Below are 19700 nucleotides of genomic sequence, written 5' to 3'. Positions count from 1 at the left end.
TCTACATACATTAGACATTAAAAGAGCTCCAATGTACTGTATAGACAGAACAAAACCATTCAGAAAGACTAAACAACTCTTTGTAGCTTTCCAAAAACCTCATATAGGTAACCCCATATAAAAACAAGGGTTGGCAAGATGGATTGCAAGATGCATCCAAACATGCTACGTTAAAGCCAAAAGACTACTCTTACTCCTAAGCACATTCTACAAGGAAAAAGGGTGCTACAATGGCTTTTTTAGGAAATATACCAATGGCTGAAATATGCAAAGCAGCTACTTGGTCAACACCACATCCATTCACTAAACACTACTGTGTAGATGTTTTAGCAAGACAACAATCCACAGTAGGTCAAGCTGACCTCAGAACATTATTTCAAACAACTTCAACTCCTACAGGCTGACCACCACTTTTATGGTCTATGCACAGCATGTGTATCTGCAGCTACACAGGCCACCGAATGGAAAATGTCACTTACCCAGTGTACATCTGTTCGTGGCATGTCCGCTGCAGATTCACATGCACCCTCCCACCTCCCCGGGATCCTGTAGTCGTTTAAGTTAAAAACATTTGTACATATATATATATATATATATATATATATATATATATATATATATATATATATAGATAGATTTGCATTAGCATGGAAATCTCTCTTCTTTTCACCTATATACTCTATCACTCCTACCTTACCCTCTGCAGGAAAACAATCTAACATGGAGTCGATGCCCATGCGCAATGGAGCTAAAGAGGAGATCTCGTGACTAGAAAACACTTCTTCGAAGAAAATCAACTTGTAACACTCCGAGCCGAACACTAGATGGCAGAAGTATAATGCACAGCATGTGAATCTGCAGCGGAACATGCCACGAACAAATGTACACTGGGTAAGTGAAAGTTTCCATATATATATATATATCTATAGAGATATATATATATATATCTATAGAGATATATATATATATATATATATATATATATATATATATATATATATATATACACCTATATATATATATAGGTATTTTGCCTTTCTTAAGGGCATGTCTTTTTCTTCAAACAATCAAGTTAAAAAACTAAATTCTGTTGGTTCTTCCATGACTCTACGCTTCTGGCGTGGAAAGTTGTGGAAAAAGAACTGACGAACACGGGCCGAGGTGGCGTCTAGATAGACAACCGTGACGTCACAGACGGCTCTGACGCCACGCGGAGCCGGACGTCACCCACAGATCCGAGCAACGCTACCTGACGGCGCCCGCAGGGTACTGCTCAACAGAAAAATTCCGGATTCAAAGCTGACGCCAGGGAAATCTAAGGTAAGGAATCTGCAGCTAGATAGAGTGTCTACCAGATAATTCGGTACCAAAGGTAAGTAACTTGTTCCTCCGGCCTATCGTTGTCAATGTCCCCCTTATTGCTGTTCTTGCAGTGAGTCTCCTTCAGCCACTCAGTGAGCCCGCCAGACTGACTAAAGCAGCACCTCAAAGGTACAGGCACTGAGTTGCCGGGTTGGAGAGAGCATGCAGAGACTTTCACTCTGCCTCAAAGTGCCCTGGCTGGGTAGTCCGGCCAATTCGAATGCTGCTGTCATGCTGCCAGCAGCATGACGGCAGCGTTCTGATTGGCCGCAGGACAGGCTAAGAGCCTGTGCTTGCAGCAGAGGAGCGGCGCACTGGTGGTGGCGGCAGTGGCGAGAAAGGTAAGGGTTTTTTAAATTAATTCACCCTCAACACCCATCACCCCCTCCTCCTCGCACACCCCACCCCGCCCCTTTAAAGCGCCGCAATGCGCTCCTGGTATGCCCATCAAAACAAGACTACTTCTAATCCTGGGCTCCTGCAAACAACCTGCTTCAATAAACCTATATCACTAAATGTAGGCCTGTGTTTAAATCATGCTAACTGCCAATCGCCAGCTTCCCAAAGTCAGTTCCAGTGGGTTATCCAGTACATCTATTGCTAAAGGTCGAATGAGACGCTTTGAACCAGCTATAAACATGCCCTACAGCAGGTCCTGCATAGCACTCTAACTTTGCCAAAAGGTTAAATATATTGCCACTATTAAGTCCTCGTAATTTTTGTTTTAAGGGTTCCTTTGTAAAAACAATATTTTTTCCATAATGATCGAAAAGTATGCACAGGTGACAGGCGCATTTTCTAGACATGGTTAACAACATCTATGTTCTATTTCTAAAAGTTGTTTTCTTGGTCTTTTATTGCCTTTTTCCAGAAATGACAAATATGAGAATTGTTTGCATTACTTTGCAGGGAATTTGTGAGGAATGCTTGGGAAGATATTGAGCGCTTCAGAGAGCAGAAGAATCATGACTTGAAAGAAGCACTCATAAGTTATGCTGTGATGCAGATTAGTATGTGCAAAAAGGTATGTATTACATGAATGCGCTGTAGCAGGTAAATTTGTATGAAGATGACTATATGTTTTTGCGTTTTTTACTTTTACCTTAATGTTTTGTAGCTGTTATAGTCAAAAAGTTTTGTTGGAAAAGCCATCTAAAGTACCTTTGAATAGGTAGGCATAAGTTATTTGACCTTTGTTTTCTACATATCCACAATGGCTCTGAACAGCATGGTTCTGTTTCTACCTATGACTGAAAATGTGAAGAGGTAAGCAACATGCATGACATTCTCTGGAAGATGGGTGAGTTGATCTACTTTTGGTTTCAGAGAATAATCAGACAAATCTTGCCACAAACACTCAGGCTGAACAGTCGGATGCAGTATAGAGCTCATCTGCCTCTGCTGGAGACACTTAGGAGAGGGTTGATTTCCAAGAAGATCCTTTGAAATTATAGATTTGGTTCCAAACAACATTCTTAGCTCAAAGAGTTTCCAGACAGCAGTTAAAAAAGATTCCTTAGCCGTGATCGAAAGAGAGCCAGCCTGATCCTCAGTTCAGTTCCAGTGATAATTTTTGGGTCAAAGTAGACCATAAATCTAAGGACCATTTTGATCAAAATTTAAATTGCAGCAACTTCAATCGTTCACATATTTGTGACTTTATCAAGTAAATATTCTCTGTGAAATGTAGGCAAAACATGTATATTAATGTGCAGCCCCGATTAGGCTAAACCCAAATATCCAAAATATCTCTATGAATTTTGTTCTAAATAACCTGGCATTTGACATGTTTGGTCACTTAGATTCCTTAGGATTTGGTAAGTCACTGGCGGAAGTGAAGTGAACAACAGAACCTTAAAGTGAAAGGGCATGATTTAGAACAGGGGTTACTCCTTTGCAATGGTGAGGGATATCCTGTCTGCTGAAATCTAAATACCATAGGAAACAATGGTATTTAGATTTCGGCAGACGGGATATTTGTCACCGTTGCAACAGAGTAACCCCTCCGCCAAGATCTAAATCAGGCCCAAAATTATAAAAGCCATCCATACCTGTGATACGCAGAACTTATTCAAGTGGGTTGGGAGTCAACAAGAGGAAATCAGTTTGCTGGAGTCAAGGCAATCTTCTTAATGAAGACAGCATTTCCACATTTAGAGGGGGTTCAGCATGTATTAGGAATGTGTCTTTTCTTCTTCCAGACAGAAGACTTCTTTCTGACTCTAGGTTTTATTGAGCCTCATGGTATCTTGTGTTCTGCTGGTGCCTCTGGTGAGGCTAAAGATTGTCATTGTAGTGGTCACTGAGGACTCGACCCAGATCTGAAGGAAGCCCACTGACTGTATATTGGTTAATCAGGTTGTTTGCCAAGAGCTAGAGGAAAATCTTTTGAATGATCAGGATTTGCCTAACCGAAATGTGATGGGTGCACTCCTTACTGGTTGGGAAGCACATCTTGCAGACTTGAATGTCAAAGTGCAGGACATACCGTCTGGCATATACCTTCTCTTAATTTCTGATTATTCAGATGGCATTGAACAGATTTAGGTAGTTTCATATCACCATGATTCTTGTGGCTCCAGATCTCCCCGGGAAGAATCTGTTATTCATAATTCGACATGTCAGGAATGGCACATTTGTGAGGTTGTCAGTCAGTTTCCATCACTTTTAACACAGGAGGGCACCACGCTGTTTCATCCATATCCAAACAAGTGGCAAATGTGGATTTAACTCCTGAAAGGCTAAGAATGTGACTTGTCTTCACATCCATCTCTGGAAAACATTGCTATACAATCCTTATGCAAGAAGTAAAACCTGGACTCCTCACTGGTACCACCCATCCTCACTCGACAAAAAGTAAAGAAAAGCTGGAGTTGCTGGGTAAAAAGGCGTTTTCATCCGATAGTCTGGCACTCCACTCTTATCTTTGAGATACTGTAGCCACAACCTGTAACAATGCCACTGGTGTTTTTTCAGACAGACAAATGCCTAAGAGTGGCTGCAGATTGTTAATTTCTCTGCATCAAGGTCCTCCATCTTTTCTGACAATTATTATTTATGCCTCTGCTTAATCTTACGTTGTTTCTGCATTACCTGCATGTCATTCGATTGCTGTTTTTCCAGTGCCTCTTCCCCTGCTCCACTCAGTACTCTGTGATGGCTACTTTTTAGTTTGAGAGGTCTACACAATGCTCTTAAATGTAAAACTCAGGTGCTAAAGGCTACTTATAGAAGTCTTCCTAATACTGTCAGTCTGCCGGTTCCATAAAGAGTTTGAAGTAAAATAAATTCCACACAGTGAGACTCATTCTGACCCCGGCGGCCAGGGTCGGCGGGAGCACCGCCAACAGGCTGGCGGTGCTCCTCAGGACATTCTGACCGCGGCGGTTCAGCCGCGGTCAGAACAGGAAAACCGGTGGTCTCCCGCCGGTTTTCCGCTGTCCTGCAGAATCCTCCAAGCTGCGCCGCCATGGGGATTCTGACACCCCATACCGCCATCCTGTTCCTGGCGGGTCGCCCGCCAGGAACAGGATGGCGGTATGGGGTGTCGTGGGGCCCCTGCAGTGCCCATGCCAATGGCATGGGCACCGCAGGGGCCCCCGTAAGAGGGCCCCACAAAGAATTTTAGTGTCTGCCTAGCAGACACTGAAATTCGCGACGGGTGCAACTGCACCCGTCGCACATCCTCCACTCCGCCGGCTCCATTCGGAGCCGGCATCCTCATGGAGGGGTGTTTCCCACTGGGCTGGCGGGCGGCCTTTTGGCGGTCGCCCGCCAGCCCAGTGGGAAACCCAGAATCACTGCAGCGGTCTTATGACCGCGGAGCGGTGTTCTGGAGGGGGGAACTCTGGCGGGCGGCCTCCGCCGCCCGTCAGAGTTAGAATGACCCCCAGTATCTGCTATGTGCAAGAAAGAATATTCTTCCTGGCTGACCTCCTCAGCTCCCACTAGGGAAAATCAAACACCAAACAGCTTCTACCTCACTCCATGCTTCATTCTAATAAGTTCTCCTTGGGCATTATGACTGTGCATTTAGCAGTTAAAACACCTTACACAGGAGGCTTAAGGAATGGTTCCAATGATATCCAAGGGGGAAGGCATGCCATCTACCACCTGTTAAAACTGTGAAACTTACATCTGAGTTAGCAGCACATAGCTGTTGCCATTGAATTAGAAGTTGGTCTTTGTGCTCATGGCTTACCTCAGAAAGTTTGGCACTATTCGTTTTCTTATTCATTTTTTTTCTAATCCAGGGCACCAAAAGAGAAAGTTGGATCTTTGACCTTGAAAAAAGAAGGGATTTCCCATGGTCCAGCAGAAGTAGTATGGGAAAGGTCAATGCCATCAATATGTTCACGCACCCTGTTGAAAGGAACAACATACGTTCCTAACAGAAGGCAAAGTATTCTTGCTGTTCATCCTATATGAGGCAGAGAATGTCCACTCTTATTAGCACATCAGTGACTCTGTAACTCTGACTCAACCGCTCAGCACCCATCTGTAAATGTAGCATATCTTCTAGTGTGGCACAAAAACAAACTGGGTACTGGATAGCATACAGAATAGTAGCATGCTCAGGTTTCAGATTTCTCTGTCTGACAGTCTGCCCAGACCTTTGAAATCCTCCTTCCTACACCGACTTGTGCAAGAAATTCTACTTCTAATAATGAATCTGCTCAGACCATTGAGATACTCCTTCCTACACTGACTTGTGCATGAGGTTCTACTTCTAATGAAGAATGTTACAAAGTATCTCACCATTCCAAGTGGATTTATTTCTGGTATTGTTTTTTAGGAAACAGAAAAAGTTAGAAATTAGATTAGCGACAAAAATACTAAACAGGTGAATCAGACAAGGACAATTTATGATTTTGACAGCATAAAATGTATCCACAACTGCAGCAGGAGGTTTAGATGGTCGTTATAGACATGCAAAATGCATATTTTCAGAACACTGTTACCATATACAGTTTATGATGGACACTTCTTCCTCTAGGTACCTCACCTTATGAATATCACCAGGCACTAGACTTGATCCAGAAACCGTTTTCCTCAGCAACAGCTCTGCAGTGCTGCCAGTTGCCACCTTATGACTCAGTTTGTAGCTTCATGAGCCCAGGATGTGATCATAGTGACCTAGATAACGTGGCATCTGGTGCACTGTTGTCAGTTCCTCTGTTTATGCACCGTACCAATGCAGGTCAAGAGCTCTTCTCCATAGTCCACCAAAAACTCTTGCAAATGTTTCAATAACTAATATCTTCTTGTCCATGGGACAGATTGCTTCATAAATCTACTTGTCCTATAAAAATTTTTTAAAAACCACTTGTCCAGTTGGTGCCATGTAGTGTGGCAACAAATTATGGCAGCAATCTCATTATATAAGAGCTTAATTAAAAGCCTCTCTGACTATATAGGGTTTAAATGCTAGCATTCCCCTATTTTTCACCTTCAATAGATCTACGTACTGGGGCTGGAGATAGGGGTAAGTAATAGTTACTGGTTGAAATGCCCTTTTGACTCTGTAGAAACCTATTAACTTGCATGTTTTAGGGACTTTCACCAACTCTTCTCTAATATTTTCCCATACTGAGAAAGGTTGGAAATTTACTCCTGATGTGGGCAGAAGTAAAACTTCTTCCAAGGTTGGGAAAAAGTGATTGAAGGGAAAGCGAACCTGTAAACGCTTAACAGATTTTCGCATGAGCAATTCTACACATGAACATTTGCTCATGATAAAAAGTAGTTCACAAATATTTTCTAGGAGTACCATATCCTAGCCTACATCTTTAAATTCTGTGAATTCATAAAAGTCGTAAATCTGCATTAATGCAAGCACATACACCATTGGTGCAGATTTGTGATTTTCTTTAACAATTGGACACCTAATTGGTTATCCAAGACCTTTTGTTTTATTCAAAATTCTGTCTCGCGCTCTCTGTTTTTCAATTGTATTCACTGTGATTTACAGCATTCTCCTCTTTCCCAAGGATCATATTGGCACATAAAGTAATTTTATTCAGTTCCAGAAACTACTAATGCAATATGTGCTTTTTGAGACCGCAAAATATGTTTGCTTTTTGACGATGTTTGTTATTGAGGCCTGGCAATTCCCACAACAATCATGTTTTACAAAAACCTTGTAAAAACAAGACACATAGTGACAAAACCAAAAGGTGGACCATCAATGTCAGACCTATTGGTGTTGCTAATGCTTGTTTATTTTCATGTTTTCCATAATCTTGTTGAAACTGGTTACACTGATTTTTCTATTAAGAATATTTGTTGGAAATACTAGCCTGCATCAACATATTTTTGTAAACGATGCTTCAAAGCTATGAGACCTTAAATTTCACAGTAATCTGATAGAGACTTCTAGTTGCAGATTCCTTACCTTTGAATTTCCCCAGGCGTCAGTCTAGATCCGGAGATTTTTCCTCAAGCAGTACCTCTGCGTGCCGTCAGGTGGTGTCTGTCGACTCCGTGGACGTTGTTGGCATCGTGGTCACTGTGATGAGGTTGTGGTTGTATATAGGCTCCACCCTGGCGTGCTGACGGCAGTTCTTTTCTTTGCGCGCCATTCTTCGCGCATATCCGGAGAAAGAGCTCCCTCGGTCATTTTTTGACTACCAATGATTTTTTGTCGAAATTTTTGTGATGAGATTGTGGTTGTGTCGAGGGATGTCCGTAAGACTGGCTTCAAACCCTGCGACTCCTGTCACCAAACTATGTTGGTGACGGATCTGCACCTCATTGCTTGGAGCGCGACCATGACCTGAAGTTGTGCTACGAGTGTCGGGCCATGAATCCGAAAGCTTTGAGGGAGCGGTTCCTAAAGCTGCTGGCGGCCCGACACTCATCTCTGCATCGCTCCCAGTCTCATTCGAAAGTAAGGTCTTGAGACAGCCCGTGGGGTCACCACCACTCTTCATCTTCGAAGTTTTCAAGGCATTCGGGTCACAAGGAAAAGAAGTCGAAGAAAGATAAACGTTCTTCGACTTCACCCCGTCGATCGGTTGATGCAACGCAGGAAGAGCGTTGAAGCTCTAGGCCTCCGTCATCAGAGCCTGCATCTGGGTCCGCTCCGCGTTTCCCCGACTTCCCGGGAGCCGGCACAACCCCTGCTCAACTGAAAGAATTCTATGAGGCCATGCACCTCATTTTTGGGCAGACTGACCCGCCCTCAGGCCCAGGTGAGTCAGTAGGGGCCCCTTCGTGTTCCAAGTCGTGGGCTTCAGCCACGACTCTCGAGGGTCCCTCCGGAACCACTTCTGGTTGTACCAGCGTGACCTTCCCCGGCGTCGGGTCAGACATCGACGCTCCTGGCGCCGATTGTGCCCAGAATCAACGTCGATCCTATACTTATACCTGACAACCCGGAACGGCATCAGTCGACTCCGATTCCATTCTCCATGGGCTTTCCTGGGCCCGGATACTTTTGGTTATGGATACGGAGAGAGTGTAGAGGGGCCGCTGGACCCTTTAGAATACCAACTTGACCCTAACATGTACTGTGTAGAGGAATTAGGTGACACCAGTGGTCTGGACACCTCCCCTGACGCTGGCGTGCTCTCTCCACCTTCCGTGGCTACAGAGGAGGGAGCTTCTTACTCTGTGGTGGTAAGAAGGATGGCTGGGGTCTTGGACCTCGATCTTAGGACTAATCTCCTAACCAAGGTGCTTCAACCGGGTTCTTCCTCTTCCGAACCTCTTCTCCCGTTTAACGAAGCACTGACGGATGTCCTCTTGGGTACCTGGTCCAGACCCAGCACAGGGGCTCCTGGGAATAGGATGATTGCACGCCACCATAGACCTGCACCATCAGACCCCAAATTCCTCACTCAGTATCCCACGCCTGTGAGCCTTGTCATTCAGACTTTATCTTCATCAGGCACATTCCCTACTGCACCCCCGGATAGGGAATCAAAAAGACTGGACAACTTGTGGAAGAAGATGTTTTCTTACACCAGCCTAGCGCTGCGGCCCGTGAACACTGCATGCCTTTTGGGCCGCTATTCCCATACTCTCTGGGATACGGTCACGCAAGTGATGCCTAGAGTTCCAGGGGTGGCCGGGACTGTCCTTTCCCAAGCCGTGACAGATGGGAGGGATGCAGCAAAGTTCATGATTCATTGTGGGCTGGTTACGACCAACCCTCTGGACAGATCGGTGGCATCGATGGTGGCGTTCAGACGCCACACCTGGCTGAGAACATCTGGCTTCTCAGGGGATGTCCAGCAATCTCTGATGGACATGCCCTTTGGTACAAGTCTCTTTGGAGACAAGGCAAACTCGGCGCTCAAGCGCTTCAAGGATTCCTGAGCCACGGCCCGGTCTCTTGGCCTCATCAGTCCGCCTTTCGCCCCTTTCGTGGCTCTGAAAGGAGCACCTAACCACATTCTTTCCCCCCCCAAGCCATCGACCCGCGCATGCTGTACAGCCCCTGCGTGGACCCTGGGATCCCACGCTCCCGGGGATCTGGGAGCCAGCGGGTTGCCCTGTCCTCTCCCGCCCCCTCGTCAGCCTCCAAACCTTCCTAGTCCGCGGGTACACTAGGAACCAGTTGGTGACAGGATTCGCCATCACCTGCCCCAATGGCAATCCATTACCTCGGACAGGTGGTTCCTCCAGATCGTCCGTAGGGGCTAATCCCTCCCCTTCGAGACATCTCCTTCAGCCATGTCACCTTCATACAATTGCATATCGGAGGATCATATGGCACTTCTCCGTGAGGAAGTCCAAGCCCTTTAGGCCAAAGAAGCTTATAGAGAGGGTCCCTCTGCTAGAAGTAGGTTGTGGTTGTTATTCCCGATACTGTCTGGTGCAGAGGACAAGGTTCTTCATCCTGTATTAGATCTTCGGTCCCTCAGTCTCTTCCTCAAGAAGGAGAAGTTCAGAATGTTGACATTGGCTCAGCTCCTATCTGCCCTGGACCCAGGAGACTGGATGGTAGTGTTGGACTTGCAAGACGCATACTTCCACATCCCTGTCTTGCCGGCACACAGACGTTACCTACAGTTCATGGTAGGTCACAAGCACTTTCAGTTCACCATGCTCCCTTTTGGCCTTACCAGTGCCCCTCAGGTGTTCACAAAAGTGATGGTAGTGGTGGCTGCTCACCTGTGCAGGTTAGGGGTTCCAGTCTTCCCCTACCTCGACGATTGGCTGTTGAAGTCGAACTCGCCCCAGACAGCCGTCTCCCACATCCAGACTACCAAGAACCTTTTGCATTCTCTGGGGTTCACTATCAAAGTGCCGAAGTCACACCTGACTCCTTCTCAGACGCTCCCTTTCATTGGAGCTGTTCTGGACATAGTGCAGTTTTAGGCCTATCCCCGCGAAAAGGGAGTCCAGGATATTCAGGCTACGATTCCGATATTTCAGCCTCTATCCTGGGTTTCAATGAGAATGACTCTGAGGCTGCTGGGCCTCATGATCTCCTGCATCCTGCTAGTGACACATGCCAGATCGCATATGGGCTCTGCAGTGGGACTTCCAGAGGGCGCAGCATCAGGGGAATCTCTCCGACATGGTATAGATCTCGGAGCAGACTGCAAAAGATCTGCAGTGGTGGCTTTAGAATCAGGATTGGGTCAACTGCAGATCCCTCTCCGTTCACCAACCAGATCTGACAGTAGTGACAGGCACGTAACTCCTGGGATGGGGTGACCACATGGGAGACGCGGAGATCAGAGGGGTCTGGTCTCCGGCAGAGTCTGGACTCCACATCAATCCTTTGAAGCTCCAGGTGATCAGGTTTGCATTAAAAGCATTCTTTCCCTCTCTAAAAGGGAAAGTGGTGCAGGTGTTCATGGGCAACAGTACCACCATGTGGTACCGCAACAAACAGGGCGGAGTGGGGTCCTGGACCCTTTGTCAGGAGGCTTCTGTGCCTCTTGACATGGCTGGCATATCAGGGCATTACCCTGGTGGTTCAACATCTGGTGGGCTCTCCGAACATCAGACCAGACAAACTCAGCTATTTATGCATAGCCGATCACGAATGGTGGCTCCATCTGGAGGTGGCATAAGGTCTTTCAACAGTGGGGAGAGCCTTGTAAGATCTGTTCACCTTCGCAGAGAACTTGCAATGTCAGCTGTTTTGCACGTTGGAGTTTCCAAGGCGGCACTCGCTCAGTGATGCTTTTCATCTCAAGTGGAACTGATGTTCTCTTGTTCATCCTTTCTTTAGCCCGGCGGGGCTCTGCTTTGGGCACTCTTAAGGGTTATCCATTCTGTCAGTTTTTCTTAGGTTGCCTGATCACCCTTCTCTTTTTAAGTCTCCTATTTTTGCTAGATTCCTTAAGGGACTCACCCATTTGTTTCCTCCCACTCCGTTTATCATGCCTCAGTGGGACCTGATCTTGTCCTTACTTACTTGATGTGTGCTCCTTTTGAGCTACTACATAATTGTTCATTACGGCTCCTTACTTTCAAAACAGTTTTTCTTGTTGCCATTACCTCTGCTCGTAGAGTGAGTGAGTTTCAGACTTTCTTCAAAACCCCATTTTTGTCTGAGCACCCTGACAAACAGGTGTTACACACAAGAGCCTCATTCCTTCCCAAAATTGTTACGCCTTTACACATAGGCCAGTCCATCACTTTGCCTACTTTTTACACCCTCCCCCCAACATCCTTCTCATGAAGACGAGAGACTCCACCGCCTGTATCCAAAAAGAGCATTGGTGTTCTACCCCAATCGTACTAAAGATTTCCACGTGAATGATCAACACTTTGTTGGATGTGTGGATGCGAAGAAAGGGAAGGCAGTGAGAAAGCATACCATCTCACGATGGGTACTACTTTGCATCAAAATGTGCTACGCTTTGGCAAAGAAGCAGCCCCCAGAGGGCTTGCGCTCTCATTCCACCCGAGCAACTGCTGCTACCACAGTGTTAGCATGTGGAGTTCCTATCCTGGATGTCTGTTGGTAGCGACGTGGGCATTTTTGCACACATTTACAAAGCATTAATGCCAGTACTGGCAGTCAGGTCCACAGGGATGGCTATTTTGGTCATTCGGTCCTGCAGGATGTTCTAGTATGATCTTGGTTTGCAGCCCACCACCGAGAATGGCATTGCTTGGGTATCTATTCTAAGGTTAGGAATTTGCAACTAGAAGTCTCTATCAGATGAACAAGTTACTTACCTTTGGTAATAGTTTATGTGGTATTGACATATTCTAGTTGCAGATTCCTTTCCGACTCACCCATCCTCCCCGCTTGCGAACTGATTTCTAGGGACGGGGATTCCCCATTCAGGGCCTTAGCTCTGGCATACCATTTTCAGTGTTCTTCATGGCTCTGCGCTTTGGCATGGAAAGTTGTGAAAAGAAACTGACATCACTGCGCAGAGGCGGTGTCTGTGTATGACTCCCAACGTCATCAGGGCGACCAGTCAAACTATGCCACCTGACGTCGCACAAGAGTACTGCTTGAAGAAAAATCTCCGGATCCAGTCTTGACGCCTGGGGGAAATTCTAAGGTACGGATACTGCAATTAGAATGTTTCTACCAGATAAATTGTTACCGAAGGTACGTTACTTGTTCTTCAAACCTAAGCGTATAAACATTCTAAAAGACAATTAGAGCTTGACCAGTGAAACCACGAGCCAAATGCATCATCTATCAATAAAAACAAAAGACAAAGTACCTATATGCATCATCTAATGAAAACACATAAATGGCAAAATACCACACAATTGTCTCTTTATAGCCAGTTAGATGTGAGATCTGTTTCTTTTAATTGTCTGCACATCCGCTCCCTCATTTTTATTTCCTGAATCCCACAACGATCTTGAGTGCCAATTTGCTTCCCTAGATAAGCATGTAAATATAAATTATAACAACTTAACAAAGCGTACGGAAGGTGCATGTAAAACTCAGCCCCAGCTTTCAAGAGAGTGAAAGGTCTGAAACTAAAAGATTGTGGGATGGTGTGAATTTGAAAACTGAATCGTGATGTTGTGACCCAGTTTCAAAGAATTTGTAGTGGTTAATAAATTCTGCATCACATATTTTATACCAATAGTAGTTTGTGTTCCAGAGTAGGTCCGGGGGCCAGGTCCATTTCTTATTGTCATCATATCCACGTAAATAAATATTGAAACACCGACTACAGATGCACTCATGAAAGTCTGGGACAGATCTGGCCATCCTGGATCTACGTTGGACACTCCTGGCATAGTGCGTTTACGACTAAGTGCTGGCTAATAACTAACTATTCTTGTGATAGTGTCATGCCACAACTGAGCAGAATTTATGGACTAGTAATGCTGCAGATGAGCTTCCTTCAGTTTTTACTGTTAATTCGTTTCCTCTCTGTAGTTTTAAATAAAGGTCAACCCCTTGTTCGTAGTGTTTTTCTTATTTAAACACTGTCCACTTTCTCTTTTTCAGGGAATTCAAGTTTGGACAAATGCAAAGGAATGTTTCAGCAAAATGTGACCGTGCCGAGACTAGTTCCTACTCAGCCAAGTGACAGAGACCAGTAGCACAACAGTACACACTTCAGTATGAAGGGGAATTTTAATGCATCTGGATTTGCAGTGAGGCAAATACTTTTGGCAAAGTGCAGATTGGCACAAACACTAGTACTGTAAAGGTTACCATTTAGCTAAATACCATGAGGCTGGCGCCTCAGGATATATTGTTGCCACTAGCCAGTTCCATATGCCTTCTTGCAGCCGCTGCGCTCTATAGTCCTATTTTTGTTTCTGTCAATACATAAAATAAAAGTGATCGTTTTATTTGAGTTCCCCCCAAAACGTCAAGCTTTGACAATTTATATCTCCGTCACACGTGTTACATTAGTCGAATTCATTTTCCCCGTGAATGCCAAGAATTCTTAGAGATTGGTATAACCAAAGCCCCCTCTGATTTTAGAATACTGTACTTGATATTCAGTTAGGAGACAAGAATGCAAAATCTCCATACATATTCTTTTAAACTTGTGTGTGTTGCACACAGGGTTCCATTGGTATGGCCTCGCAGCACCAGTGGAGTTCGGTGCCTTCTTGCCATGGCAGATCAGGTTCTGGTGTGTGATGCACACTCGTGATATCACCGTCTAGATGCTGAGGTGGTGTGGATGTAGGAGGTCGGATTCTTCGAGTCAAAGCCAGGTCATGACTGTCTTGGAACTAGTAAGGTCCGCTAGGAGGACGAACATGTCTGTGCAATGAGAGGTTGGCGCCCTCTGCAGGTCTCAAGCTCTACTGTAGATGCAGTGTTTGTACACCAGCGCACGTGCTGCACCTCATTATGGATTCAAAGAGGACCTTCGTGGATATTCCTCCCATGGTATATCTCCAAACTCAAATCTAACTACAGTGAGTGACCGGTGCAGAAAAACAAGTCCACTCCAGCCCCCATCCACCCTCGCCTTACTGAACCTGCCTCTGTCTAGATGAGTCAGGTGGTTATGTGGGTTCTAATTTTATCAGATGCCCGTGGACTGTGATTAGAACTCTTACCACATTTTATGAATATATCTAAACCAGGTAGGGCTTTAATCGGGAAAAAATAAATGCCAAGCGAGGCCAGGAAGTACCTTTCCTATGCCAATCGTTCTTATCGTGCTTATCTATTGTTCGGTCGTTTTTCTACTGCCGCCAAAGCTAGTTTCTGTTTATTTTCAACTAAACACCACGCTGTGACCATTTACAAATAGCCACTTTAAGGATACTGCCTAATATCCAAAAATATATATGGTTATGAACGAGAAATTACCAAATATTGAATTTCAGGAATGTGCCATTTTTGCAGAAATTGGACTGCATGTACCTAGTTGACCTATCATCCGTGGAATGCCTAACGTAAAATAATTAGATGAAAGATGTATAATGGCTTCGTGCTTGGCAGCAATGTCTCATACACGTTTGGTGAATCTGCACAACCGCAGCATGCTGCTTAGAGTTAGGACTGAAAACGTAACTAATTTTTATTCCCCTCCTTTTTTGTACATCAGTTTTGATAGAAAAAAGCACGATTTGCTAAAGCAATTCACAAACCCACGTCTAAATTAATAAAAAAAGAAAAGCCGTGTCAAAATGGTTTTATCTGTAACTTTTTAAAATATGTCTTGAATTTACATTTTGTATCAATTGAATACATCAGATGCTTTGCTGTAACCTGATCGGTTGTGTCTATCTGAAGCATATAGTATGACTGAAGACAAATATTCGTTAGAGGCCAATACAAAATAATTTTGAGCAGTGTTAATGTTCATTCAACTGAAAAACGTTCGTGATAAAACTGAGCAGTGGTTTCACAGGGCAAAAATCTAATCAGTTAAAACAAGACCTTCTAAGGACACCTTCCTACTAGGATTTTTTTGACTGCTCACTGCCCGGACATGAATGGTACCAGTGAGTAGGACTCTGTTATGGCCTATGGCAGGTACTACAGATTTTGTTAGTTAGAATCAGTACAAATAGGATCGTTTCCCGACAATGCGTCTCTCTGTGTGCAGAACAGGAAGATGTGTTCTGTCAGAGATAGATCACGATTGTGAAGGTCTTCAAAAGCATTCCAATTAAGCAGCTCTATTTAGAAGCGTGCCCAGGCCACAAGCACAGAAGATAACAGTACATTCCAGGACAGACTGCAAGCACGTGGACTGTCCAGTTAACATACTCAAATGGTGCCTTAATTTGATACCGTAGGGCACTAGAAAACAACAATTTGTATGCACTTTGACTTTATTTGATTAAAAAAAAATACTGGTGCCTCGTTTTTCATTTGTTGTCATGTGTAATGTACTAAACTATTGGTACACCTTTTGCTTGCTCGTTGTATTTAAATTGACAAGGGTATACTCTTGTAAATTGTGTGCCAAATATGCTTAATAAAATGAGTCTTATCAGTAAGGTCAGTCTGTGTCCTTTTATTTGTGAATGATATGTTAATTGCTCTCACCAAAAGCATTGCATTGCTACTAGAGAAGATTGTGGCTTGTTCAAATCAAATCAAATCAAATCAAATCATATCATTAACATTTATAAAGCGCGCTACTCACCCGTGCGGGTCTCAAGGCGCTAGGGGAAAGGGGGGGTTACTGCTGCTCGAATAGCCAGGTTTTTAGGAGTCTCCGGAAAGCGGAGTGGTCCTGGGTGGTCCTGAGGCTGGTGGGGAGGGAGTTCCAGGTCTTGGCCGCCAGGAAGTAGAAAGATCTCCCACCTGCCGTGGAGCGGCGGATGCGAGGGACGGCAGCGAGTGCGAGACCAGAGGAACGGAGGAGGCGGGTGGGGACGTAGAAGCTGAGGCGTCGGTTGAGGTATTCCGGTCCCTTGTTGTGGAGGGCTTTGTGTGCGTGGGTGAGAAATCGAAAGGTGATCCTTTTGCTGACTGGGAGCCAATGCAGGTGTCTCAGGTGTGCGGAGATGTGGCTGTTGCGGGGTACGTCGAGGATGAGGCGTGCCGATGCGTTTTGAATGCGTTGCAGGCGATTTTGGAGTTTGGCTGTGGTCCCGGCGTAGAGGGTGTTGCTGTAGTCCAGGCGGCTCGTGACGAGGGCGTGGGTCACGGTTTTTCTAGTGTCGGTGGGGATCCAGCGGAAGATCTTGCGGAGCATGCGGAGGGTGAGGAAGCAGGCGGAGGACACAGCGTTGACTTGCTTGGTCATGGTGAGAAGAGGGTCCAAGATGAAGCCGAGGTTGCGGGCGTGGTCTGTGGGGGACGGTGCGATGCCGAGGGCCGTGGGCCACCAGGGGTCGTCCCAGGCGGACGGGGTGTTGCAGAGGATGAGGACTTCCGTTTTTTCAGAGTTCAGCTTTAGGCGGCTGAGCCTCATCCAATCTGCGACGTCCTTCATACCCTCTTGTAGGTTGGTCTTGGCGCTGGCGGGGTCCTTGGTGAGGGAGAGTATAAGTTGGGTGTCGTCGGTGTAGGAGGTGATGATGATGTCGTGCTTGCGAACGATGTTGGCGAGGGGGCTCATGTAGACATTGAAGAGTGTCGGGCTGAGCGATGAGCCTTGAGGTATGCCGCAGATGATCTCGGTGGGTTCTGAGCGAAACGGACGGAGGTAAACTCTTTGGGAACGGTTTGAGAGGAAGGAGGCGATCCAGTCCAGGGCCTGGCCTTGGATCCCGGTGGAGCGGAGGCGGGTGATTAGGGTGCGGTGACAGACGGTGTCGAAGGCAGCCGAGAGGTCGAGGAGAATGAGGGTGACTGTTTCACCGTTGTCCATCAGGGTTCTGATGTCGTCAGTGACTGAGATGAGGGCGGTTTCCGTGCTGTGGTTGGTTCGGAATCCGGTTTGTGAAGGGTCGAGCAGGTTGTTGTTTTCCAGGAAGGTGGTCAGCTGTTTGTTGACGGTCTTCTCTATTACCTTGGCTGGGAAAGGCAGAAGAGAGATGGGGCGGAAGTTTTCAGGTCGCTCGGGTCAGCCGTAGGTTTCTTTAGTAGGGCGTTGACTTCGGCGTGTTTCCAGCATTCGGGGAAGGTAGCAGAAGAAAAAGAAGAGTTGATGGCGGGCTGGAGGTGCGGGGCGATGATGTCGTCGGCTTTGTTAAAGATGAAGTGAGGGCAGGGGTCCGAAGGGGCGCCGGAGTGGATAGAGTTCATGATGGATTTGGTTTCTTCAGTGTTGATGTGGGTCCAGTTGTTGAGGGTAATGGCAGGGGGTGCGGGTTCGGTGGTGTTATGTTGGGTCTGGTGTCCGAAGCTGTTGTGGAGGTCGCTGATCTAGCAATGGAAGAAAGTGGCGAGGGATTCGCAGAAATCCTGTGAGGGCGTGACGGCGTTGGCGTTGGGGTTGGAGAACTCCTTGACGATGCTGAAGAGTTCTTTGCTGTTGTGGCTGTTTTTGTCCAGTCTGTCGGTGAAAAAGGTCTTTTTAGCAGCGCGGATCAGGTGGTGGTGTTCGCGGGTAGCGTTCTTGAGGGCGGTCATGTTGTCAGCGGTGTGGTCCTTGCGCCAGGCCTTCTCGAGGGCGCGACAAGTTTTCTTTGATTCTTTGAGGGTGTCAGAGAACCAGAGAGGTTTTTTGGTGTTGGTCTGTCGATGCGTGCGTTTGAGGGGAGCAAGGTTGTCTGCGCAGTTGGAGATCCAGTTTGTGAGGCTGAGGGCTGCGTCGTTGGGGTCGGTGGTGAGGGTGGGTTGGTTGGCGGCGAGTGCTGAGAAGAGTTGCTCTTCGGGGGTCTTGTTCCACTGTCGACGAGGGATGGGTTGAGTGCGGAGGTGGCGGGTCTCGCGTCGGAATGTGAAATGGACACAGCTGTGGTCGGTCCAGTGTAGAGCGGAGGTGTGGCTGAAGAAGACGTGTTTGCTGGCCGAGAAGATAGGGTCAAGCGTGTGTCCGGCGATGTGGGTGGCGGTGTTCACCAGTTGTTTGAGGTCGTGGTTGGCGAGGTTGTCGAGCAGGGTGGCGGTGTTGGGGTCGTTGTTTTGTTCCAGATGGAAGTTGAGGTCGCCTAGGAGGATGTAGTCCGGTGAGGCGAGGGCGTGCGGGGAGATGAAGTCGGCGATGGCGTCGCTGAAGTGGGCGCGCGGTCCGGGAGGACGGTAGACGAGGGATCCTCTGAGGGTGGTCCTCGGGTCGGTGCGAATCTGAAAATGCAGGTGTTCAGCGGCGAGGGGGGTGTCTTCGGTGGAGGTGGTGACGCTGATGGAGTCTTTGAAGACGATGGCGATACCTCCTCCTACTTGGTTGGTGCGGTCTTTTCTGGAGATCTTGTGGCCTTCGGGGATGGCGGTGGCGATGTCTGGAGCAGAGGATGCGTTCATCCAGGTCTCCGTGATGAAGGCGACGTCCGGTGCTGTGGAGTCCAGGAGGTCCCAGAGTTCAACGGCGTGCTTGTGGACGGATCGAGCGTTGACCAGGATGCACTTGAGGTGGTTGATGGCGCGTGGGCTTGTGGTTGTGGTAGTTGCGTGGTGGAAGATGCGTTTGCAGGAGTTGCAGGCGAAGGGTCCATGGGTGCGTTTGGGGTGAGCTTGGAAGCAGGTGTTGGAGCGTCCTGGGTTGAGGGCGAGGAGGGTCGTTGGGTCGTAGCAGATCAGCGGGGTTTGGGAGAGCTGGGGATCTGGGTCGTGGCGCTGGGCGCGAGCCAGGTGCAGACGGGCTTGCCTCTGGCGCGCCTCCGGCGCGCCAGCGGCGCTGTCGCACAGCGGCCGCCGTATGAGGTAGGAGGGGGGGAGGGGTCAGCTGGGGGCAAATGGGAGCTGGGGGGCGGGGGCGAGCAGGAGGTCACGCCGAGAAAGCGCCAGGGAGGGGGGGACAGGTAGAGTGAGAAGAGCTGGGGGAGGGGGTTTAAGGGTGGAGGGGGGAGAGTGTTAGGAGGTTTGGGAGATTAGGAAGAGAGATAGGAGTTGGGTTTTGAAGATAGGGGAGGGG

The 19700-nt window shown here is 47.1% G+C and overlaps 1 protein-coding gene across 2 annotated transcripts in view; it reads left to right on the top strand.

The window, feature by feature from the left end:
* SNX4 (sorting nexin 4) overlaps nucleotides 1–16230 on the top strand; it is a 454378-nt gene extending 438148 nt beyond the window's left edge. For both annotated transcript variants that reach the window (XM_069224290.1, XM_069224289.1), the window contains 2 exons: nucleotides 2272–2386; nucleotides 13760–16230. In XM_069224290.1, coding sequence (XP_069080391.1) covers nucleotides 2272–2386; nucleotides 13760–13807 — 163 coding nt within the window. In that variant the 3' untranslated portion in view covers nucleotides 13808–16230. The remainder of the gene's footprint in view (nucleotides 1–2271; nucleotides 2387–13759) is intronic.
* Nucleotides 16231–19700: the final 3470 nt, after the last annotated feature.

This window comes from Pleurodeles waltl, chromosome 3_1, assembly GCF_031143425.1.
Source record: "Pleurodeles waltl isolate 20211129_DDA chromosome 3_1, aPleWal1.hap1.20221129, whole genome shotgun sequence".
Lineage (NCBI taxonomy): Eukaryota > Metazoa > Chordata > Amphibia > Caudata > Salamandridae > Pleurodeles > Pleurodeles waltl.
The sequence above is the reverse complement of the archived record's forward strand: the minus strand, read 5'-3'. Positions and strand labels throughout refer to the sequence as shown.